The sequence below is a fragment of the Pan paniscus genome, chromosome 4 (genome assembly GCF_029289425.2).
Source record: "Pan paniscus chromosome 4, NHGRI_mPanPan1-v2.0_pri, whole genome shotgun sequence".
Lineage (NCBI taxonomy): Eukaryota > Metazoa > Chordata > Mammalia > Primates > Hominidae > Pan > Pan paniscus.
In genome coordinates, this window is record NC_073253.2 from 164,820,342 (window position 1) to 164,846,975 (window position 26,634).

At 41.9% G+C, this 26,634-nt stretch overlaps 1 protein-coding gene across 1 annotated transcript in view; it reads left to right on the forward strand.

Annotated features, from left to right (window-relative positions):
- The window catches only part of DOCK2 (dedicator of cytokinesis 2), a 446,463-nt gene that overhangs the window by 22,257 nt on the left and 397,572 nt on the right, over window positions 1-26,634 (forward strand). Inside the window, exons 3-8 of the mRNA XM_003810916.4 lie at window positions 10,385-10,425; window positions 11,628-11,683; window positions 12,164-12,260; window positions 15,371-15,519; window positions 22,812-22,947; window positions 25,264-25,418. Coding sequence (XP_003810964.1) covers window positions 10,385-10,425; window positions 11,628-11,683; window positions 12,164-12,260; window positions 15,371-15,519; window positions 22,812-22,947; window positions 25,264-25,418 — 634 coding nt within the window. The remainder of the gene's footprint in view (window positions 1-10,384; window positions 10,426-11,627; window positions 11,684-12,163; window positions 12,261-15,370; window positions 15,520-22,811; window positions 22,948-25,263; window positions 25,419-26,634) is intronic.

The following is a 26,634-nucleotide window of genomic DNA, read 5'->3' on the forward strand; positions in this document are numbered from 1 at the left end:
AGTGGGTTGTTTTCACCTTGCTCCTGAGCTTCTTATGGGGATAAAATGAGAAAAAGTAAAGAAGCTGTCTACCACCAGCCTGGCTCATAGAAGGTTCTCTGTGTTTGTTAATTCCATCCTCTCCCCTATTATGTAGTGCTGTATTGAAACTGGCAGATGTATATTTTTACAACATGGCCCAGAAGCTGAATCTTTTCCTGGAATGGGTGAGACTAGCCCTTCCTTGCCTATGTACTAAATTTACTCAGCTGAATGAAGAGGGAGAACAGGACCCTAAACTGGAAGCTTAAACAAGGGTGAATTTCACTTTTTATTATAAGGATAATATATTATTATGATAAAAACTCACATAGTTCAAGATGGTACTCATGCTAGGCCATGCTAAGCCTTAGACATCAAATGCTGACTTCATTGCCCATATTATATCTCTCATGCTGCCTCTTTTATCCAGAGGCGGCATAAACATTCTGTGTTTTAGATGTGGAAAACACAGGTAAGTGTATTGAGCAGTAGGAATTCATCATAGAAGGGACAAACATAAAAAAAAGCAGTGTTATTTTATTTCCCCCCAGTCACTTCCTCCAGTCATATTTGATTGACATCTTTCCTGATATTTGATGACATCAGAAGACTTCAATCTCATATATTGTGCAGCTCACCTACTTCTTCTGTTTCCCCAGTTTGAACAAGACCTGGGGAAGGAGGGAGTTTGGGGTGCTTTCTTTCCAGTTCTTTGTCTTCTCTACTGAAATAAGCCCTCTATGATCAGCTTGTCCATTGTAGAAATAGCCAGGTAGCTGGGGAATGAGATGCCAGATGCCCCTGACATCTTTGTGTGAAGCTCCTGGAATGCACTCATACTGTGTTTGGATGTAGTTTTGGGGTGGAGGAACTGTATCATGCCCTCCTAAGGCAACAACTTCCTACCTCCAAAGGCTGACGTGAGAGAATTGCTTGAGCCCAGGAGTTCGAGGCTGCAGTGAGGCATGATCATGCCACTGCACTCCAGACTCAGAGGCAGAGTGAGATCTTCTCTCTAAAAATAAATAAATAAATAAACAAATAAAATCAGAGGAATGAGGGAGGAGATGGATAGAGCATCCTCTGCTTTGAAAAAATAGCGCATTGCTTTTGTTGTTGCTGTTTTCTAGAAATGCAACTACATGCTCTATGTACTATTCTGAGACCTTCTGTTCTCATTTGAAAATATTGGAGTGCTTTCTAAGTGAACACATATCTATTACCACATTGTTGGTTTGGCTGCAAAAGCTTGGCACAAGGAGATTTTGAATGTACCCCTCACTGAGGAGGGCACACCAAGAGCCATAGGCAGTGGCTTCCATGCTAATAACTCCTTTGAGGGTGATCTTGACCTATCCAAATTCTTTGCTTTTAATATAAGTGAGGACATTATAAGCACTTAACATGGAATCTTTTTAAAGCACCACCTTGCAAGGTGATAGTCTTTTGTTCAGGTCTGCTGTAGTGACAGGTCACTTTGAAAAGGACTCCATTTTCTTCAGTAAGGCTGCTCCATTATCAGCAGTGTGTATGTGAAGTTTTCCTCTCTTCTGAGTGAGGATGAGGCTCAGACGTCAGTAAACTTCCATTATGTTTCATTTGCGGCATGTCTATTTGCTTTGTTGTGATGGAAATATGTTGAAATGACTTTAGTGCAAAAAAAATGATATTATAAATCCATAGGTCCTGAAAATAAAATAGAAAATATGCCCAACTTTCTCTGCATTATTATTATTTTAATTGATTTTTTAAGAAGAATGGTATCTACTAACTCTTTTGGACACTGGACAAACTCTCTGAGTTTTTAATCCAATTTAAGCCTGATAAGACACTATTATTATTCCCATGAGATGTGAGGCACTATTATTCTCATTTTATAGATGAGGGGACTGAGGCTCAGAAGAAAGTATTAACAGGTCCATGATGGCACAGTTAAGTAGCAGATCTCCAACAAATTCAGACTTTCATTGCAGAGCTCATACTCTTTAAAAATTTTTTTAATTGTATATGTTTAAGGTATACAACATGATGTTATGAGATACATAATAGGTAGTAAGGTAGTAAGATAGTTATGATAGTGAAACAAATGACTATATCCATCATCTCACATAGTTACCCTTCTTTTTTGTTTTTGTTTTGGTGGCATCAGCAGCTAAAATCTAATCATTTAGCAGAAAGCTCAAATACAGTACTATTTTATTGACTATAGATCCCTTGTTGTACATTAGATCTCTAGACTTGTTCTTCCTACATATCTGTTACCCTGTAACCTCTAACCTACGTTTCCCCATTTCATTCCTCCCATCCCCTACCCTCCCTGGTAACCCCTGTTTCATTCTCTATGTCTGTATATTTGACTCTTTTTTTTGTTCCATATATAAATGAAATAATGCAATACTTTCTGTGTCTGTCATATTTCACTTAGCATAATGTCTTCCAGGTTCATCCATGCTGTGACAAATGGCAAGATCTCCTCCTTTTTAAAGGGTGAATAATATTCCATTGTATATGTATATTACAGTTTCTTTATCTACTCATCCATTGGTGAGAGCACTTGGGTTGTTTCCATATCTTGGCTATTGTGAATAGTGCTGTAACAAATATGAGAGTATAGACATCTTTGCAAGACAGTTATTTCATTTTCTTTGGATATATGCCTTGAAGAGGAATTGCTGGATCATATGCTAGTTCTATTTTTAATTTCTTTAGGAACTTCCATACCTTTTTCAACAATGACTACCAATCTACATTCTCACCAACAGTGTAGAAGAGTTCCCCTTTTTCCACACCCTCGCCAACATTTGTTATCTCTTGACTTTTTGATAATAGCCATTTTCACAGGCGTGAGGTGATAGCTCATTGTGGTTTGATTTTCATTTTTCTAACAACTAATGATGTCAAACACCTTTCCATATATCTGTTGGCCATTTGCATGTCTTCCTTGGAGAAATGTCTATTCAGTTTCTTTGCCTATTTTGTAATCAAGTTATTTATTTTTATACTATTGAGTTATATGAGTTCTTTATAAAATTTTTGATATTAACCCCTTATTAGATGTATAGTTTGCAATTTTTTCCCTAATTCACAGGTTTTTGTTTCATTTTGTTGTTTTCTTTGGTATGCAGAAAGTTTTTAGTAGTCAGGATTCACACTCTTAACCAGTGTATTAGTCTGTTTTCACACTGCTGTAAAGAACTACCTGAGACTGGGTAATTTATGAAGAAAAGAGGTTTAATTGACTCACAGTTCTGCATGGCTGGAGAGGCCTCAGGAAACTTAAAATCATGGTGGAAGATGAAGGGGAAGCAAGGCATGTTTTACATGGCAGCAGGAGAGAGAGAGAACAAGAAGGGAAGTGCCATACTTTTAAACCATCAGATCTCGTGAGAACTCACTTACTATCACAAGAACAGAATGGAGGAAACCGTCCCTATGATCCAGTCACTTCCCACCAGGTCCCTCCCCTGACACATGGGGATTACAATTTGAGATGAGATGTGGGTGGGGACACAGAGCCAAATCACATTATTCCTCCCCTGGCCCTTCCCAAATCTCATGTCCTTCTTACATTGCAAAATCAGTCATGCCTTCCCAACAGTCCCCCAAAGTCTTAACTCACTCCAGCATTAACTCAAAAGGCCGAGTCCAAAGTCTCATCTGAGACAAGGCAAGTTCCTTCCACATATGAGCCTGTAAAATCAAAACAACAAGTCAGTTACTTCCAAGATACAATGGGGGTACAAGCATTGGGTAAATTCTCTCATTCTGAAAAGGAGAAATTAGCCAAAACAAAGGGGCTACAGGCCTCATGCAAGTCCAAAACCCAGCTGGGCAGCCATTGAATCATAAAGCTCTAAAATCTCCTTTGATTCCATGTCTCACATCTATGCAAGGCCACATTCATGCAAGGGATGGGTCCCCAAGGCCTTGGGCAGCTCTGCCTCTGTGGCATTGCAGGGTACAGACCCCACAGCTTCTTTCACAAGCTGGTATTGAGTACCTGCAGGTTTTCTAGGCACACAGTGCAAGCTGTTGGTGGATCTACAATTCTGGGGTCTGGAGGATGGTGACCCTCTTCTCACAGCTCCACTAGGCAGTGCCTCACGGGGGACTCTGTGTGGGGGCTCCAACCCCACATTTCCCTGCTGCACTGCCCTAGTAGAGGTTATCCATGAAGATTCTGCCCCTGCAGAAGACTTCTGCCTGGACATCCAGGCATTTCCATACATCCTCTGAAATCTAAGCAGAGATTCCCAAAGCTCAACTCTTGTCTCCCGTGCACCTGCAGGCCTAACACCACATGAAAGCCACCAAATCTTGGGGCCTGAACCCTCTGAAACAACAGTTTGAGCTGTACCTTGGCCCCTTTTAGCCATAGCTGGAGGTGGAGTGGCTAGCATACAGGGTGCCAAGTCCTGAGGCTGCACAGCAACAGGGCCCTGGGCCCAGCCCACAAAACCATATTTCCTTCCTAGGCCTCTGGGCCTGTGATTGGAGGGGCTGATGTGAAGATCTCTGAAATGCCCTGGAGACATTTTCCCTATTATCTTGGCTGTTAACATTCAGCTCCTTGTTACTTATATAAATTTCTGCAGCTCGTTTGAATTTCTCCACAGAAAATGGGTTTTTCTTTTCTACCACATGGTCAGGCTGAAAATTTTCCAAACTTTTACTCTCTGCTTCCCTTTTAAACATAATTTCCAATTTCAGACCATCTCTTTGTGAATGCATATGACTATATACTTTTAGAAACAGCCAGGTCAAATCTTGAATGCTATGCTGCTTAGAAATTTATTCTGCCAGATACCCTAAATCATCTCTCTTAAGTTCAGATTTTTACAGATCTCTAGGGCAGGGGAAAAGTGCTGCCAGCCAGTCTTTTGCCAAAGCATAGCTAGAGTGACCTTTGCTCCAGTTCCTAAGAAGTTCCTCCTTTCCATCTGAGAGCACCTCATCCTGGATTTCATTGTCCATATCACTATCAGTATTTTGGTCAAAACCATTCAACAAGTCTCTAGCAAGTTCCAAACTTTCCCACATCTTTCTATCTTTTTCTGAGCCCTTTAAACTGTTCCAACCTCTGCCCAGTTCCAAAACTGATTCCAGATTTTCAGGTATCTTATAGCAGTCCCCGACTTCTCTCAGTACCAAGTTTCTGTATTATTCTGTTTTCACACTGTTATAAAGAACTACCCGAGACTGGGTAATTTATGAAGAAAAGAGGTTTAATTGACTTGCAGTTCTGCATGGCTAAAGAGGCCGCAGAAAACTTACAATCATGGTGGAAGGTGAAGGGGGAAGCAGGCACATCTTACATGGCAGCAGGAGAGAGAGACAGCAAGGGGAAAGTGCCACATTTTTAAACCATCAGATCTCATGAGAACTCGCTATCACCAGAACAGCATGAGGGAAATCACCCCTATGATCCAATCACCTCCGACCAGGTCCCTCCTCTGACATAAGGGGATTAAAATTTGGTATGAGATTTTGGTGGGGACACAAAGCCAAATCATATCAACCAGTGATAGGTACAAGCTTCCATCTGATCTCAATATTATTATATATTTCAACACACAAGAAAGAAAAAGCACTCTTAAGCACTCATCACTCATATAAATATCAGCATACTTATATATGTTTATATATAGGTATCAGCATACTTATATATGTTTATATATAGGTATCAGCATACTTATATATGTTTATATATAGGTATCAGCATACTTATATATGTTTATATATAGGTATCAGCATACTTATATATGTTTATATATAGGTATCAGCATACTTATATATGTTTATATATAGGTATCAGCATACTTATATATGTTTATATATAGGTATCAGCATACTTATATATGTTTATATATAGGTATCAGCATACTTATATATGTTTATATATAGGTATCAGCATACTTATATATGTTTATATATAGGTATCAGCATACTTATATATGTTTATATATAGGTATCAGCATACTTGTATATGTTTATATATAGGTATCAGCATACTTGTATATGTTTATATATAGGTATCAGCATACTTGTATATGTTTATATATAGGTATCAGCATACTTGTATATGTTTATATATAGGTATCAGCATACTTGTATATGTTTATATATAGGTATCAGCATACTTGTATATGTTTATATATAGGTATCAGCATACTTGTATATGTTTATATATAGGTATCAGCATACTTGTATATGTTTATATATAGGTATCAGCATACTTGTATATGTTTATATATAGGTATCAGCATACTTGTATATGTTTATATATAGGTATCAGCATACTTGTATATGTTTATATATAGGTATCAGCATACTTGTATATGTTTATAGGTATCAGCATACTTGTATATGTTTATAGGTATCAGCATACTTGTATATGTTTATATATAGGTATCAGCATACTTGTATATGTTTATATATAGGTATCAGCATACTTGTATATGTTTATATATAAATATGGTAGTGGGAGAACTTATATATGTGTGTGTATGTTTATATGTATATACACATGTTTATATGTATATACACATGTTTATATGTATATACACATATGTATGTGCTTGCTTCAGACATTTGTTTTTAAGAAATAAAAATTTCTAGTGCAATTGAAATCCCTTTTTACCCCTCCTCTATTCTTTTTTCTTTTGTCCATATGTAGGTAACACTTATCCTGAAATCAGTATGTTTTTTTCCCATCCAACTTTTTGTACCTTTGCCAGATGCATACACTTTTTAACTTTGTCTAAAAAAATAGTGTTTGTAGCACTCCTCTGGGGCTAGGTGTTATTTCCCTCACTTTACAGATAGAAACACTGAGGCTTAAGTGACATGACCAAAGGCCATGTGGCTTGGAAATGGCATAGGGAGGACTGGATCTCTAGACCTTGGATTCTTTTTTGATGTTGTGGGATATTTTAAATCTCCTGCCTCCCTTGACTCTTAGAGGATTTGAGACTCTAGATATATTTGATATTGTTATTTGAGATGTGAAAAGGGAGGATTATTTGAATAATTAGCACTTTATAATTTTCCAAAAGAATTGTAAAAATTTTTCCTTTTCTCATCTTCCTCCAGAATGCATGTCTAGTCAGTCCAGGCTACTGTGTATCATAAACTGCTTAAATAAGAGCAATTTATTCCTCATACTTATGGAGACTGGAAAATTGAAGATCTAGGCACCAGCAGATCTGGTTTCTGGTGGGGGCCGCTTCTTGGTTTGTAGATGGCTGTGTTCTTGTCACAGTCTCTCACATGGCAGAGAGCAAAGAGAGAGGGAGCAAACTCTCCTGTAAGGGCACTAATCCCATTCATAAAGGCTCCATTCTCATGACCTAATTACCTCCCAAGGACCCCACCTCCTAATGCCATCACATCAGGTGTCAGAATTGCAACATACGAATTTTGGGAGGACACATTCAGTCCATAGCAATGCACACTGTGAATTTTATGTTAAAGAAAGTGGTTATCTCATGGAAACGGTTAGCAAAAAAGCCCTTGTTATTGTTGAATTCAAAAGAGTGTTGAACTCAGGAGCGGGTTCTGGGACATGGTAAATGCCATGTTACACTGAGCCTGCTTTTGATCATGGTGTCCACTGTCCAGGAATTTTTCTCTTTTGTACCAACCGTTGTTATCTGCCCAGTCATGTTTTGGAGCATAGATAGATATAGCTGATTTGTGACCATATTAGGGAACCAACATCAGTGGTCAGAGATAAATGACCTGGCAGAAGTAAAAATGCCAGAAAAAAGTCATAAGGATAGTCCGGATGCAGTAGATGCACTAGGCATGGGTTTGGATTCTGGTTTGGCTGCTTTTCTGCTAAAGAATGTGTTGGAATTTCTTCCCCACCTGTTTGATCTCAGTGTCACCATCCAGCAAGTGGAGATAAAGCCTTCTTGCAATGAATCCCTGGGGATTTATTCCTGGAAGCATGTAGCCCAGTGCAATATACATAGTTGGTGCACAATTAATATTGATTGAACTTGAACCTGGGAGCCAGAATAAGAATATTGAGTGTAAGTGTCAGCAGAATCCTGTCGTCAGGAGTGAGGTGCAACTCTGAGAATTAGGAAACCTATAAGACGTACACACATAACCGAGTTTTGAGGGTCAGAGCAGGCAAACTCCTTGGATCCAGGAAGACAAGTTACCTTAATGGAGTCCCTGTCACAGAGATGCAGATGTGGACATGAGCTTTGTGTAGGGACCATCTATTGGTCCCTCGATTGTTTTTCTGTTTTTTGGTGGATTTTAGTGACCTTAGCCATCATGTGGGTTCAAGTCACTGCTACCAGATGACCCTATCTCTATTTGCACTCTAACCCCATCACATGGGAGACAATGTGGCCAACCAGCTTTAAGGATTGGCTTTGAAGTCACATAAGCTTGAGTTTGAACTCTGGTTGTATGATCTTGGCCCAGCCCATCAATTGACTTGAATATCAATTTCCTCATCTATAAAATGGGAATGATAATACTTAGCTCACAGTGTCGCTCTGAGGATTAAATGAGAGAATGCCTGTACAACGTTTAGCATACAGCTTTGCATGTTGCAGGTGATCAGTGAAAGACAGGTAATAATAATATTACAAAGTTGCATTTCTGTCTAGTCGGTGAAAAGGGGCAACTAAAGGAGGTTGTTGTAGCACAGCACAGCAGGGTGTTGCTTGAGTGTAAATCTCAGCTGCATCACCCACTAGCTGTGTGACCATCAGCAAGCTGCTTAATCTCTGTGCCTGTCTATTTTCATTTGCAGAGCTGAAGCAGTAATAGTACCTACTTAATAGGATTGTTGTAAAGATTAATTTACAATAAGACAAAATAAAAAATGTCAACAGAGTTACCAGCACATAGGAAGCACTTAGAAAGTATAAGCAGTATTGTTAATTATGGATTATTTTTCAACAGTTATTGACAAATAATTAGAGGCCACTGAAAATAGAATGTGATGCTTCATGAAGTAGAACATCTTCCATCACTGGAAGTATTCAGGTGGAAAGTAGCTTAGTGGAGATTTAGTTTTGGAGATTTAGACATTGAGAAGTTGGAAATATTAATATTAGGTAACCATCAAATCATTCCCTCATAATATAGGAAGCATAGGTGATAGTTGCTTATGTTGAAAACCTGACACTGCAACCTACTAGCTGTGTGATCCTTGGAAAGTCACTTAACTTCTCTGTGCCTCAGGTAGGCCACTCGTTTGTAAAATAGGATAATAACCGTTCCTACTTCATGCGGTTGTTATGAATATTGAAGGGCTTAATATATAAAGAGTGCTTAGAATGGTATTTTTATTTCCCACCTGAGATTCTCTTTCCAACCTCCCTTTCTTCCTTCTGTTTTTCCTCTCTCCTTCCTTTCTCCTTTTCTCCTTCCTCTCACTTTCTGTCACTCAAAAAGAAGCTATCACGGCCCCCTGTTGCTTCAGAGTTTCCTTTAGGACCTGGCCGTCAGGCTGGCTCATGACTATGAAGGGTGACTTTGCATTTTAAGTTGTTTGTTTTTGGGCTTGGTTGTATGTCTGTTGGGAACATATTTCATCAACAATCTGTCAGCCCGGTAATGAGGGTCTGCTAATGAGGCTCCTGACAGACGCGTTTTATTTACAAAGATGACAAATGCCACTCCTTGGCTGTGTTGGAATCATTTCAAAGGCCAGCGGACTCATTACAGTTAGGACTTGCTGCACTCAGGCGTATTTTGTCTGAGGACTGTGGGTAATTTGGATTTCTGCTCATTGATACATTTTTTAATATAATATTCCTGCAAAGGGTAGATCTCTTAAAATCCCTGTCCCTTTATCTGTCCCTAAACTTACTTGTTTTGTAACAACTAACTTTTGTAAATCGCATTTTAGACACTATTTGCTGCTGTTAGAACTGTCAGTGTTATTTTAGGATGTTTGCCCAAATCAGGAGCATTTCTATGTCCCGAAGGCAGGAATTGAAAGCATGCAGATGGTCACAGGGCCCAGGAAGGCAATGGACACAAGGGAGGGGTTGCGTTGAGACTGGCGGACTGGAGGCAGATGCTCTGCCTGGTGGACCCTGCTGCTCTTCTCCTCCCAGCCAGTTGGGAGCACTGGCCAGCACTACTGGGGCTCCTGATTTTTCAAAATCAGGAGCACCTTTATATGAAGTCTATTTTTAGATGTTATTTTGAGATGTTGGCAACCAATTCAACAGATTTCAAAGACTATGAGCTTCCAGAGTTTGATCTGTACCCAAGGTCTAAAGCAATTTGCAGTAGTTTTACTAGTTTAAAACAAAACAAAACAGAAAAACACTAGCAACAAACTTGTAATCAATGAGGGACCTGTTTCTTTGTTTTCTTTTTGCAGACTGGTATAGGGGATACCTCATAAAGCACAAAATGTTACAGGTAAGGTCACCTGGTTTTTATTTGTGTCAGTACTGGATGTCTTCATATGGCCCCGCTATCCCATCTGAGCAGGTCTCTCCCACCATTGCTCCTCAGCAAAGGGAATCCATCTCTCCCTCCTGTGCCCTGTGCTCTCTGACCTCTGTGCCTTGTCACTCGTTGTGCTCAGCTCCCTCCCACTTTCCCTCATTCTTTAAGGTTCATCTCTGGTGCCATCTCCCTGCAACTTTTCCTGATATGCCACTCACTTATGATTTCTCCCTTCCTCGAGTCTCTGTGGAATTGTGCGTTATAAATTTGAAATTTATTCTACCGCCTTCCTTTAGAGTTGTTTGCAGCATTCAGTCATCTCCTCATCTGTATACCCAGGTCAACACAGAAAGGACAGGCCTGATTTCTACTTTTGAGGGCTTCTCTTGTGCTAACCTCACATTTCACTATCGTCTCCATGAGAGCAGGCGCTTGCTTTGCTTGTCTCATTTTCTCTCACAGCACCTAGCACAGTGACCAGATGTCCCCAGTATGCACATTGGTTGCATTTATGAAGGGATTTCCAAGTAATTGATAAACTTACCTTGTTAACTGAGCCAAATGTATGGAGTAAGGAAATAATAGAAGCTTCTTCCTTCTTCCCTGACATGCTGTGTCGGGAGGGATGGTCCTACTCTGCTCTCTCAAAGAACAATGGAATAAATGCAGGCAGAATAGGTCTCAAATCGAACTAGCCCAAATGCACCTAGGAACATTGTTGCTTCAGGACCAGTTATTTCTGACCTTCCAGTTGTTCCTGACTGTGAAGGTGACCGCTTTCCGGAATCGGGCAGGCAATGGGAGAAGCAGAGCTCCTCGTCTCGCTTAAAGTCAGTGAGTGGTTTAGGTTGTCTTTCAAACGATACTGTCTTATAGCCCACCTGCAGGATGAGTGGCCATAATGGGTTGGAGCATCCCTTGGGATCTAGGGCTATGGTGAGATCTAGGGCTATTGTGGGATCTAGAGCAACTGATGGAGAACTGGAGGGAAAGCCAGATCTAAACAAGTAGATTTAGAATCCAGCCCCTGTTCTATCTGGCTCTGGGTTTATTCCTTTAAAGTCTGGGGATTTTATAAGCCAGTAGCTTTTGGAAAAAAATTATAAAGACCTAGGGTCATTCATTTCTGTGGTGATATATCTTTTTATTTTATTTTGTTTTGTTTCCAACAGGGCGTTTTTCCTAAGTCATTTATCCACATCAAGGAAGTAACAGTTGAGAAAAGAAGGTATTTGCCATTCTTCACCAGACTTGAGCCTCCAGTGGCTCATGGATGTCTCTGTCCTGTTTATTTTGAAAATCTGACTTGGAAGATCTGAGGGTTGCTCAGCTTATCTTCTTTGTGCCTGTGTATATTTGTGGGTCTCCTTTCTGTTACTCAATGGGAGATCTAATCCAAATTGATTCATATTGAGATCTGACTCTGAGGGGGTATTAGTTTGGAGAATCAAACTTTTTGCTGGCAGCTACCTTAGAACTGTATTAAAGTAGATTAATCCTAAATAATGAGCCCACCCTAGCGAAGGAGGACATAACAAAGCAAGTCCCTTGTATTTGCATAATGTAATTGGTCTGGCTATTGGAGGTGTTTTAGTCTAATGTCAGGAAGGCCCCTCCGCAGCTGCAGCTTAATGCAAATTTGTTGGTGTTTTATCTTTTTAGCACCTGGGTCTCAATTTCACACCACTTTTTCTCCCACCTTAAATAGAAATACTGAGAACATCATTCCTGCTGAAATTCCTCTGGCACAAGAAGTGACAACGACACTTTGGGAATGGGGAAGCATCTGGAAGCAACTCTATGTGGTGAGACTCAGAACTCTGCTCCCTGAGGTGGAAGCTTCTTGCAATCTTCAGTTTGTTTCCAGTTTTCATTTTAGCATTGAGTCAGGCAGGTGGAGGTGGCTTTGGTGAAATAGCAGAGCGCACACTATTACGTATGAGGACATCAAGGCCCAGAGAGGATCAGGGACTTTCTCAAAGCCACAGAGCTAGTGACAGAGCCATAATCAATGGAGTCTGCTGTGAACCTTCGGTGTTTAGTGCAGAAGTTGTCAAACTTGAGCATGCATAAGAATCACCTTAAGAACTGTTAAAAATAAAGCTTCCTCCAAAGGGGTTTAATAATCTGCATTTTTAATAAACTCAGATTTGATTTGCTAGTCTGCTGATAACACATTGAGAAATACTGTTCTTATACTTTAACCAATGGCTATTGTCCTCACATCTATGAAGAAGTTTTGACTTTGGAAAAACAAAGAATATATTTTTGCATTTGTTTTCCCTGTTTTGAAGCAAATCTAATTTTAAATCCTCCTTTGATGCTCTAAAGCTCCTAATGAAAGCAATTAGCTAAGCAAACCATTAAGCTGAGAGTGAAAATGTCAACCAAGGCTTACTGCATGTTTATTATGGCACTGTGGACACCTGCTGGTGTATGCACAGGATTTGTAGACTTACCTTTCGTGGTCTTAAATGTTGACTCCCATGTGGACATTTCATAATATGAAGATATAATTGGCACACTCAATTTTACATGTTTCTCAAAGTTTTTAGAAAAGTGTAGGGGACAAATAGTATCCTTGTGGCTAAAGCAATTTTTTGTTCATCTCCACTACGCGCCGACCTTTTTTTTTATTTTTTTGAGATGGAGTCTCCCTCTGTTGCCCAGGCTGGAGTGCAATGGCATGATCTTGGCTCACTGCAGCCTCTGCCTCCTGGGTTCAAGTGATTATCCTGCCTTGGCCTCCTGAGTAGCTGGGATTACAGGTGCCCGCCACCACGCCCAGCTAATTTTTTGTATTTTTAGTAGAGATGGGGTTTCATCATGTTGGTCAGGCTGGCCTTGAACTCCTGACCTCAGGTGATCCACCCACCTTGGCCTTCCAAAGTGCTGAGATTACAGGCATGAGCCACCACGCCCGGCCTACTACCCCTTTTAAAACATCACAATCACACCTACCATTGAAGCTTGGCATCTTCCCTTAGGAAATCTTTGAATAGCAGTAAGTCCATTTACTCTAGTCAGGAGATCCTTCAACATCTAGTACTTCGGTATCACATTCCTGATTCTTGCCATATCTGCATACAACCTGTGTAATATTTACTTAATAGCTGCTTTGGATCTCCTTTCAGTAAACCTGAATCTATAGACATAAAGAATGAGATAGCATGCTGCATCATTCCAGCAGTTCTTGATTCCCCGTCACCAACTAGATGCCCCACAATTCAGTTCAACTCTGACTACCCAGGGTTAGTGCCAGACTCCATGGGTTTAAAGCCTCAATCCCACAAGATTGCCCTCACTTTAGATGCCAGTCGCAAGTCCTGGGTTCCCAGGCTACCTGAACTTCTGTTGGACTTGGCTATAAATTCAGGGATTCTCACTACCCCTCCCTGCCTGGGCACCCCCTTTTTTCACTTCCGGTTTCATAATTTGTTAGAACAACTCAGAGAACTCAGGAAAGTGCTATACATATGATTACGGTTTTATTATAAAGAATGTAATTCAGGATCAGCCTTGTGGAAGAGACACAGGGCTAGGCATAGAGGGGCATAGGGCTTCCGTGTCCTCGGCATACCGCCCTCCCAGCACATTGATGTGTTCACCTTCTGGGAAGCCCCTCAAATGTTATTAACCAAGAGTTTTAATCAGAGTTTCATTACACAGGCATGATTGATTAAATTATTGGCTATTGGTACTTGAGCTCAATCCTCAGTCCCCCTCCCCTCCCAGAGGTTGGGGTGGGGCAGGTGGAGGGGAGTGGGGCTAAGTTCCAACCCTCTAATCATGTGATTGGGGGTTTGGTTCCTAGTTGGTTCCTCTGCAACCAGCCCCTCATCCTGAAGCTATCTAGGGGCCCACCTAGAATCACCTCATTAGCATAAACTCAGGTATCATTGAAAGGGGATTGTTAGGAATAACAAAATACATTCTTATCACTCTGGTCATTGCAGGAGTTTTAGGAGCACTGCTTCAAGAACCAAGGACAAAAACCAAGTGTGTATATATATATTTTTTTTGTTTTTGTTTTTTTAATTATACCACCCACACTTTCCCAAATGGAAAGACAAAAGTACTTGGCACAATTGGAAGAACATTATTCATCTAAATACAATGAAAACAAGATAACATTATTTTTATAAAAAAAAATTTAGAGACAGGGTCTTGCTCTGTCACCCCCGCTGAAGTGCAGTGGGACCATCATAGCTCACTGCAGTGCTAAACTCCTGGGCTCAAGCGATCCTCCCGCCTTAGCCTCCGGAACATGCTTGCTATTGTACCTGTCAAAAGCTCTGAGTCCAAGACCTTTTCTCTCTGTTTGTTAAAAAAGACATTAACAATATGTGAGAGGTGTTAGAGACATACTACTATGAAACTGCAACTTTCTCTTTCCCTTACACAGAAGGATGGAAACGGAGTGGGAGAGAATCACCTAGGGATCCATGTTGTTTGACCTTGTATCTTTGTACCATGAAGAGCCATCTTGCTTCCCATAGGTGGTATGCGTGCCACACTTTGGAGAATGCTGCCCTAGAAGCAGTCCTTTATCACCAGAGAAATGGCCCTGGCTCCCAGCCTCAAAAGGCCTGAGCTCTGGGACCTCCATTAGGGCAGATGTTCGTAGCATTCCTGTTCAATAAATATCTTTTTAGATAAAGTCAGAAATCACTCATTCCTTAACCAAGAAATGATTGAGATTTTTATTTTTGCTTTTGGGAGATCCCTGTGGTCCACGGGGAATAAATACATCAACGACTAGGACCCCCACCTAATCCTTTTGTAGTGGGTAGGGCAGGGAGAGAGCCTCAGGCCATGGCCCTTGACCACACTCACCTGACTTTGGCACAGCCTGCCAAATAGATGGTCATGCCCCTTTAACACAGGTGATTATGGGTTGTTTCTTGTCTCCTAGGCCAGCAAAAAGGAGCGTTTTCTCCAGGTGCAGTCCATGATGTACGATCTGATGGAGTGGAGGTCCCAGCTTCTCTCAGGAACCTTACCCAAGGATGAGCTGAAGGAACTGAAGCAGAAAGTCACGTCCAAAATTGACTATGGCAACAAGTAACCTCTCTTTCCTCTGCAAAGAGGTTTCTTCCCCCAGCCATCCTCTTTCTTCCCTCTCTCCCCAGAAGCTTGTTTTCATTTTTAGATTCAATTTTGTCACTTTCTGTTTGGGAGAAGGTTGTGACCAATGGCTGTGCTTGCGTGCTGTTGTTACCACCCCTGGGGGACCTAGGGACATGCAGGTGGAGAGAAGGCTTGTACTTAACACGGTGTTATTACCGGGCTGAGAGATTTAGGACACTCATTTAACCTACTTCCGATGGACTAGGGAGCATAGTCATGCTGGTTCACTTTCAGCTTAGTTGTCATTTTATACCTGCATTTGCAAAACTCTCCCTTAAATCCCAGTGTGAGACTTAACGTCTCTTCCCCCATCCTAAAGTAGCCAACCCACACACCATCAACTAACTCAAATGCACAATTACAAAAATGTTTCCTCAAAAGGGAAGAGAAGTAAAAATTGGTTGGATTTGAATGCTATGAAGTTAAGGAGAAAATGAACCAATTATTTGAGGTGGGACAACCCACTGATAATAACATTATAAGTAACTCTTAATCAGAGCTCATTGTACACCAGGCTTGGTGCTAAGTGTTTTACAGGCATTGTCTCATTTAATTCTTATAATAACTCTATGGAGTATGCAGTTTGATTATCCCCACTTTTTTCAGATAAAGAAACTGAGGGTTTTCAGTAGGGTAGGTAACTTGTCCAGAGTCGCGCAGCTAGTAAATGACAGAATCTGAACTTAGACCCAGGCAGTCTGGCTCCAGGGTCCACCTGGAGTACAGGGCCTCCTGGAGTGGAGTCCAGGGCCTCACCACTCTGCTACTTGGATAGCATTTGAGAACTATAAGGACCTTCCCTCCCTCCTGATCTTTTGAATGGCTTCCAAACATTCTGTTCATTTGTTCATTCATTCCTACCACAAACATGTATTGAGCACTTATAGTTGGCTGGATTTCCTGCTAGGTATTGGGGCTGTAGAAATAAAAGTCCCTGTCCACTAAAGGGTCACAGTTCCAATTAGGAGTAAGCCACAAGTAAACTGCTGATATGTACTGTGATAAGTTCGATAGCTCAGGAAGCAAGAGTTACTTTTAATGAGCCTTAGAGAAGGAAGTCAAGGAAGACTTCCTGAAGGAGGCGACCCCTGAGCTGAAGTTTGAAGGATAAAGAGATATTAAGCAGGCTAAAAAAGGAGGGTCAGGGGCTCATGAGAGAGCATGGCATACTCAAGGAACTGCAAAGTGGGTCTGAAGGCTGGAACACAGGGCCTGAGGGGGAAGTAAAAAGCCCATTTAATGGGAATAAAAAGAAGTTTCCCCAGCAGCCAGGCCAGGCTATCTTGCCCTGCCATAAGCACTAGGAGGAGGATTCAGAGAGGAAAGTCAATGGCTCCAACTCACAGCTGGTCTCCATCCCAGGAACACAGTCCCTCTGCTGATGCCCCATTGGCATCTGGCAGGCGTGTCCAAATCTGCTTATAAAGCACATCATCCTAAAGTGACAGGAAGGGTTTGCCCCGCAGCTGCTACTGCCATTGGTTCCATGATGTCTTTAGCTGAGCACAGTTGCAGCTGAGTGTATGGGAATTGAGGGCTGCTTTACAATGACATCTACGACCTTCAAATGTTGTTTTCTCAATGGGGGCTGCTGAGAAGAAGGACCAGGGATGGAAGAAGTGGTCACCACTCGTAGGAAGCCTTCCCTGATTTTCCACTACCCGCCTTGGCCCGGGGTAGGTGCTCTTGAAGGCCCTGAGTAGTAATTGCCTCCTTTTTGGCCTGGCTTCCCTCCTATTGTGGAAGATCCTATAGATGTTGACTGTCTAAAGCACCTCTCTGCCTGTGCCTGGAACAAGGTCTGCACATAGTAGGTTCTCAGTGAGTGACAACTGAGTGAGTGGGCGAATGGTGGTGATGGGAGAAAAAGAAGAAAGAGGGTCCTCCCTAAACCAGCCCCTCCTCTGCAGCATCCTCTGACCTATAGCCCTGTGCTTTTAGTTCTGTCAGTTTCCTTTGGGGAAGTGAGAGATGCTCCGTGGCACAGACTGAGACCTCAAGCTCAGGGGCCCCCTTATTCACCTGACTGCTTCAGCTGCAAGTGAGAGAGTTGGGCATCTTATCACTGGCCTGATAGTTTAGGTGCTCAGAGCTCTGGTATGGGATGGGCAGCTTCCCCAAATCCAGGAGACCCAGCGTCTGGGCCAAGTGTCAGGATCAGCCTGGGAACACCCACCTCCAACTTCCAGCAGCTGGGATAGTGGGTGGGGGTGGCAAAAAGTGGAACTGAACCTTGGAGAAATGATCAGAATGAGCTTGTTTCTTCTCTCATTCATTCCGTTCCTTCATTCAGATATCAAACTTTCTTTGCACACCTGGTAGGCCCCAAGGGTACAGGGTACAGACACATACACAATACAGTCTCTGTTTTTAACAACAATCAAAAAGCAAGCAATGAGAACCAGTGATAACTTCTGAAGCGCTCACTATACACCAGGCACCATTTAAAGCACTTTCCATATATTAACTCTGTGAAGTATCAAAACAACTTTATGAGGTAGGCACTACTCTCACCCTGTTTCTCAGGTGAGGAAAGTGAGGCTCAAGAGTGATTAGGTGTGTGATCTGAGAAACCAACACAGATGCCTCTTTATCAACTAAGATGGACTCTAAGGTTAAGGAAACAACAGCTGCCTATGGGTCAGGTTGAGCATTCAGGGGAGCTGGCATGGCAATTCCCTAAATTCCTACAGCTACAAGAAAAACACACTCTTGTCAAACTCCCTAACAATAGGAGCTATCAGGCAAATTATCAGACCCTTCCTAAGTCTGATTTACATCCACACCACTATAACTCTAAGTGGACAGAGGACTGGCCTGCTAAACATTCTTTTTTTTGATAAAGAACTGCAAATCTTAAGTCAGTTTCAGCTAGCTGAAGGCTGCCCACAAACTGTGTCCAGTAGTTCACCTTTTGATGTAAAGTGCCAAGTTTCATCTTATTTTAATAATAAACCCCACCCCAAAGTGTACATGGGATGTATGTTACATACATGTTTACCCATTGTGCATGCTCTTGTCTCCATAAATATGTATAATTTTTCCCCTAAACCTGCTGAATATGTATGATGTTGGCCCTGTGAGGCATAAAACCCAACATGTCCTTTCCGTCTTCAAAGAGAGAGCACCTTCCAGACATGACAGAGACTGTCTCTTCAAAGTTTGCAAACCGATGTAACCAGTAAGGTTCTCCTTTTGTAATGAAGTGCAGGCTCTGCTGCTCGCTGCTTGCAAAGCCAGTAACGGGGACAAAGTGCATTGTAAGGAAAGTGACTTTATTTCCAAAGCCAGCCATGGGGAAACATACAGGCTCACCCCTCTGGAAACCACTTCAAAACTCTGGGCTGAGGGCAGGGGTTTCAAAAAGGGAAGCTGGATGTGGGAGGTATGCAGGAGCTGTGTAGGGTGCAGGGGCTGTGTGTCTTGCCCTGATGCCAGTCTTGAGTTATGGTCCACCTGGAGCACAGACTGGTGCCATCTTGACAGTGGCCAGGCTGTAGATGATCCATCTTGAGGCAGTCTTTAAGTAGGGGAGAATTCTGTAGCTGCGCTCTCATGCCTGGTTTGTTTTAAATTAGCCCCTGGAATTTCTTAACAAGCACAGAGTTAAGTAAATGTGCATGGAGTAAGAGAGTATATGTTAGAAGACGGAAGGGAATGGAGCTTCAAAGTATGTTTCAAGGGTATACTTAAGACTAAGGAAAAAAAAGGCTTCTATAGTTTTTCTCAAGGTTACATCTTCAGTCTTGAGAAAAGTTTTTTTTTTTTTTTCTTTTTTGAGACAGAGTCTTGATCTGTCACCCAGGCTGGAGTGCAGAGTGCACTGCAACATCCGCCTCCCAGGTTCAAGTGATTCTCCTGCCTCAGTCTCCCAAGTAGCTGGGACTATAGGCACACGTCACCATGCCAGGCTAATTTTTGTATTTTTAGTAGAGACGGGGTTTCACCAGTCTCTACCAGGCTGGTCTTGAACTCCTGACCTTGTGATCCACCCGCCTTGGCCTGCAAAACTGCTGGGATTACAGTCATAAGCCACCGAGCCTGGCCAAGAAAAAAGTTTTAAAATGCATTTTGAAGCTGAGATCCTCGGTTACACTTTCTACTATTTGGCCATCCTGGTGGTCTTTTGAACGGCAGGTGATTTTGCTCAAGATGCAGTGGAATTTGAACTGATAATGTGGCTCCAGAGTTCAAGTGCTTGACTGCTGTATTCTACTGCCTTCCATGAGCTGTGTGAGTTAATAAGGGAGGCAGAGAAGTAAACAGCCACTTTCAGTCGGAAGTCATATACATTAGGAGTGCAGGAAGCATGGGCAAGAAGGTTGGAGGACATGGGGGTGGGAGTCAGGGTGGGGTTGACAACCACTCTGAATCTAACTAGACCAGCAGGAATTATTAGGTGAAATGGAGAAGAGAAACTCAGAGGGAGAGAATGTGGGAGATGAGAGGTTGACATGACCACGGAGAGGAAGACATGGGTGGACTGGGGCTGGAACCTTGAGGATTTTAGCACCAAATGAGTCTGGATTTGTCCAGACAGCAATGGGGAGCCATCACAGATTTTTAGGCTGGCATATGCAGTGGTGCAATCACAGCTCACTACAGTCTCCTTCTCCTGGGGTCAAGTGATCCTCCCACCTCAGCCTCCCGAGGAGCTGGAACTACAGGTGCGTGCCACCATGCCCAGCTGATTTTACCTTTTTAAAAAATTTTATTATAAATAAATGCATACAGTGGGGCCTTTTCCCTCTACCCTCATCTTGGCTTCATTTTGTCACTTCCTTGAACAGAAGAGAGCACTGGGGTTACATCCTGATGAGAGAATGCCTAAATGTTCTGCTCCCCAAAATGCATGGTGGCTGCATTCAGAGGCTGTGGAGGACAGCCTCTCCTGCCCCTGGGCCATGAGAGTCCTGTCAATCCTACCAAAGCTCCCAAAGTTCCAAGTGATTTTGATGTCCAAGGATTGAGGAATCCTCAAATGACTTCTTCACATCCCAAGATAGCCAGACCTAGGAGAATGTTTTATTCATGTATTTTAGAACCGAATCCACTTTGATAAATTTTGAGGAGAAACAGCCAGAGATCTTGGCATTAAATTATGTATCAGCGATGCTCCATCTTTTCCAAGGTCAGGAGAGCCTCTGCTAAGCATTAGCTGAATGTGTTTCTTCCCCCTTAGCATTGCCGTTGGGCAGCATGGCCGTGTACCATTATGAGTCATATGAAGTTGGGAGTTAATTTCCTAATGAATGTGGACAAATGGGTGAACCTTGGCTCGCTTCTGACTGCATTTGGATGAGATGAGAGATGCGCCTCTCAATTCGATTCTCTGATAGAGATGAAGACTTAGTTTCCTTCATTTGTCCTTGCTACCCTTCCAGAATCTGGTACTTAGTAGTCGCAACCAAGCAGGAGTATGGTTGGCCTTCTCAGAATCCATCAGCCCCACCTCCTCCTACCTTCTTTGTATGGACAACTGAGGCTCTTCATCTCAATATCAAGTGCAAAAGCAGTTTCAAGTTCAAGGTTTCTGCAAACACACCCTACCCCACTCCACAACCCATATACTGCTCCTAAGCTCCTCCTATCTATTATAGTAAGCATACCAGAGAGGTTATGAGTGTGGACAAAGATGTATTCTTAGTTTTTACTAGCTATATGACCTTGAGCAAATTAATTAGTCCTCATATCCTCAGTCTTTTCTTCATTTGTAAAATGGGGTTATTGATAGTACCTCCTTCATAGGGTTGTTATGAGAATTAAATGGATTAATTTTATGTAAAACACTTATTGTATGTGAGCTGATTGTAAGTGCTGTGTGAGTTTGCTGCTATTAGTATCACTGATGCCGATCAGGATGACAGGTGTAGTTGAAACAAATCAATACCAAACAGGGAAAGCTTGTGGCCTGGAAGTCAAATAGCTGAAAGCAAGCTGTGGGTAACAGTCAACATGTCTGAGATTGTTTTTCCCCAACCACTATTTTCAAATTTTTATTGAGTAATATATAAATACCTCCTCTGTGTATATATTTAAAAAGAGGCTAGGTACGGTAGTAGCTGGGCATGGTGGCATGTGCCTGTAGTCCCAGCTGCTCAGGAGGCTGAGGTGGGAGGATTGCTTGAGCCCAAGAGTTCAAGGCTGTGGGAAGCTATGATCACACCACTGTACCCCAGCCTGGAAGACACAGCAAGACCCTGACTCATTAAAAAAAAAATTAAATAAATTGAGACAAGGCACATGTAACCTTTGACCCCTTTACTCCTCCAGCCCTCGGCCCCTACCTGTCCCCACAGATAACCTGTGTTGGTAGTTTGGTCCTTTTTTCATTCAGAGCTTTCTCTCATACATAAGCTTATTCTTATACATGAACCCAGATAACATATCTGGCCTATTTTTTGTTTATTTGTTTTATTGTTATTTATTTATAAAAATAAATATTGTATGCACACTGTATGCATCTTTCCATGCTTGATTTTTGCACTGAAATATATTATTAAACATAGCAAAACTATATAATATTTTAAAAGCTCTGCTATGTGGTATTCCATTATAGATAGATCACTGTTGATTTAGCCATTTCTCTTTTAGTAGACCTTTTTTTTTTTTTTTTTTTTTTTCTGAGATGGAGTCTCGCTCTGTCACCGAGGCTAGAGTGCAGTGGTGCAATCTCGGCTCGCTGCAACTTCCGCCTCCCAGGTTCAAGAAATTCTCCTGTCTCAGCCTCCCAAGTAGCTGGGATTACAGGAGCTCACCACCATGCCTGGCTAATTTTTGTATTTTTAGTAGAGACAGGGTTTCACCATCTTGGCCAGGCTAGTCTTGAACTCCTGACCTCAGGTGATCCACCCACCTCGGCCTCCCAAAGTGCTGGGATTACAGGCGTGAGTCACCGTACCCAGCTAACATTTTTTTTTTTTTCAATACTTGCTGATGTGAACAAGTCTGCAACACATCCTAGTTCAAGTGTTGGGTGTTTCAGTTTAATACCATGGAAAATACACCTTTTTAAAAAATTGAATGCACACTACTACAGTACCTTCTAAAGGGGGTCTACTATACCAATATGTGCTCACTAGCAGTGTCCCAGGCTATCAGTGTAGAGCTCTTCTATGTGACTATATGACCCCCAGAAATCAGCTGAACTTTCTGGTAAAAAGCTTCTCACCAGTGACCTAAAGTTCTCCCCTGATTTATCTTCACCTCCAGTTTTTGCTTTACAGAATCCTTGAGCTTGATTTGATTGTCAGAGATGAAGACGGAAATATCTTGGACCCTGATAATACCAGTGTCATCAGCTTGTTCCATGCACATGAGGAAGCAACTGATAAAATCACAGAGCGTATCAAAGAAGAAATGGTGAGCTTTATTAAATAGGCTTTGGCCAAGTGATACAATCATTTAGCACATCATAAACTTAAAATAATGGGCTAATGAACCAGACTATGTATTATTCAAGGGGCATCTGTCTATGACCTGAGATGATCAGCAACCACATGTGTTTAACTGTGGTTTCGTACTCAAATCTGTAATTCATTCAACATCCATCTCACAGGTAGTTAAATGGCAGGCAAGTTTCTTGATCTCTTGGAGCTTGTAGATTCCAGAAGGGGAAGAGAAGAAAGGCGATAAAAAAGTAAATAAATAAGTGAAAATATTAATTCCAGATGAGTGTATAAAAGGCAATGAACCAGGGTTATGTGAATCAAAGTGACTCAGGAGCTATGTTAAAAGGCACTGCCAGGAGAGGCTTCTCTCAAGAGTGACATTTGAGCTGACACCTGAATCATGTGAGGGCACCAGGCCCGGGATGATCTGGGACAGGGTGTTCCAGGTAGAGGGCACAGCAGGTGCAAAGGCCCTGAGGTAGGACTGCATTCTGACTATTCAAGGAGTAGGAAAGCCAAACAAGGATGAGGTGTGGTGAACACCAGGGGAGTTTAGGCAATGATTTGCAGAGGCCGGTAGGTGGAGACAGATCTCAAAGGGCCTGAGGGGTTTTGGAAAAGAGTTGTGACGTTATTCCCACGGATGGGAAATCAGTGAGAGATTTCAAGGAAAGGTTAGCAGTCTGACTTTTATTTAAAAAAATTATTTTAGCTACTCTGTGTTATTTGAAAGCAATTTTGTTTTTAGATTTATTAAGATATAATTTTCATACAGTACATTTCACTCATTTTAAATTACTCTTTAATGAATCGTAATAATATATTGTGTTGGATAAACATCGTGACAATCAAGATAAAGAACACTTCAATCACCCTAAAAGTTTCTTTGTGCTCCTTCTCCAGCCCCAAGCCCCGTGCAACCCCTAATTTCCTGTCACTGTAGATTTGCCTTTTCTAGAGTTTCATATAAGTGGAATCGTGCAGTATTAATTTTCTGTTTGACTTTTACTCAGCAAGATGTTTTTGAGGTTTATGTTGTTGTGCATATTAACATTTTGGTCCTTTTTATTACTGAGTCAGTATACCACTGGCCAGTTACCAATGGTATATAGCATTGACCAATTATTGGGCATTTGGGTAAGTTTTCAGTTCATAGCTATTATACTAATGCAACTATGAACATTTGGAAACAAATCCTTGTGCGGACATGTTTTAATTCCTTTTGGGCAATACTTAGCAGTGGGATTGCTGGATCATGTGATAAGTGTATATATAACTTTTTAAGGTATTGCCATGCTGTTTCTCAAAATGGCTGTACAATTTTTTTTTGTTTTTTTGAGACAGGGTCTCTCACTCTATCACCCAGGCTGGAGTATAATGGTGTGATCATGGCTCACTGCAGCTTCGACCCCCTGGGCTCAGGTGATTGTTCTACCTCAGCCTCCCAAGTAGCTGGGATCACAGGTGCATGCCAACATGCCTGGCTAATTTTTTTTATTTTCTGTAGAGATGGGTTTTCACTATGTTGCCGAGGCTGATCTTGAATTCCTGGGCTCAAATGGTCAGCCCATCTCAGCCTTCCAAAGTGCTGAGATTACAGGTGTGAGCCACCACGCCAGCCTAATTTTGCATTTCTACCAGCAATATATGAGAGCTTTCGTTGCTCTACATCCTCGTCAACACTTGATATCAGACTTTTTAACTTAGCCATTCTAGTGGTTGTGTAGTTGTATCTCATTGTAGTTTTAATTTTCATTTTTTTTGATAAGTAGTAATGTTGAGTATCTCTTCATGTGCTTCCTGTCATTTCCACTTGTATTTTCTCTTGGGAAGTGTCTGGTCAAACATTTTACCCATTTTAATTGGGTTATTTTCCTCATAATTAGTTGTAAGAGTTATTTGTATGTTCTAGATACAAATTCTTTGTCAGATATGTTTTGCAAGTTTCTCCAAACCTGTACCTAGCTGTTGCATCTTTCAAAGAGCAAAAGTTTATAGTTTTGAAAAGATCCATTTAAGCAATATTTTTCTTTTATAGTTTGTGCTTTTTATGACACTAACTTTATGAAGAAGTCTGGGTCAATGGTGACATTTCCCAAGATAGAAAAATACAGGCCAAGAGAGTCAAAGCGAATTGATTCAGGTTACAGAAGCTTTTGATGGCAGAGCTGGATGGAATGCCCAAACTTTAGGCTTGAACCCAATATCCTTGACTATCTCTCTGTTGCTCTAAGTGGTGCTAGGCTAATTTTCTCCATCTTCTTTCCTTCTTCCTTCTGCCTTTCAGTCAAAAGACCAGCCAGATTATGCAATGTATTCCCGGATCTCCTCATCCCCCACCCATAGCCTCTATGTGTTTGTGAGAAACTTTGTGTGCAGAATTGGGGAAGATGCTGAGCTCTTCATGTCTCTCTACGACCCCAACAAGCAAACGGTCATAAGGTAGGTGTGTCCAGGGTTGCCCTACTTCTCTGACTATGGGAAGCAGTGCACAGAGCATCTTTTCTTTCCATCCTCACTTGTGGAGCAATCTCCACCTGGAAAAGAGACTGCACCTGAGTGAGAATGTGGAAATAACTTCTTTGGAGGTTGTAGGAGTCAAGTGGAAGTGTTATTTACCACCAGTTTTTTCCCACAGTGGAGTTTATGGTTGTAGGGTTTTGTAAAATAGATTTTGATTGCCAGAAAGCAGTCAGAAATAACAAGATTCAGACAAGTAGCATTGGCTAGAATAAAAATATGTACTTCTTTTTTGTTTTGAGACAGGGTCTCACTCTGTTGCCCAGGCTGGAGTGCATGGGTGCAATCACGGCTCGCTGTAGACTTGAACTCCTAGGCTCAAGTGGTTCTCCCACCTCAGCCTCCTGAGTAGCTGGGACTATAGGCATGTGCCACCACACCTGCTTAATTTTTAATTTTTTATAGAGGCAGGGTCTTGCTGCATTGTCCAGTCTGGTGTCGAACTCTTGGCTTCGAGTGATCCTCCCACCTTGGCTTCCCAAAGTGCTGGGATTATAGGGGTGAGCCACTGCTACCTGCCAATATCTACTTTCAAAATAGGAGCTAAGAAATGAATGCTCCAAATCCTCTGTAGCAGCAATAGGCTAAGGGTATAGGCTCTGAGATCTGTCTGGGTTCACATCTAGGCCCCAGCCTTTACTCTTTCTTAACGTGGGGCAGGTTGTTAATGTTTCTTAAGCCTGAGTTTCCCATCTGCATAATGCGAGTGCTGACCTCACAGGGTCATTTGCTTCAGGCTTTAATGAGAAAGAGTTTGTGATGCACAAGGCCTGGCACATGTTGCCTGTACTGCAAGGGGCAGTGGCTGTTATTATTACTACTTTAATAAGTTGTTCTTGGGAATGGAGGAAGTGAGGGAACTTCTGGGTGCCTCAGCTCAAGGAAGGGAAAATACTCTTGGGAATCTCCAGGGAAGAGACTTTGCTGCTCCTCCGGCTCCCACTGCCAGACTCCTGGCCTCTACTTGTGGCTTAGACCATCCTTCCTCTCAGGCGACCACTGCCTGTCTCCTCCATTGGGGTTTTAGCCCAAGACATGGTCTCATATTTGAGGCCACTGACGGTGACTGCAGGCATGCGCCACCATGCCCGGCTAATTTTTAAGTTTTTGTAGAGGCACACATTAGAAAAGAGCTAGA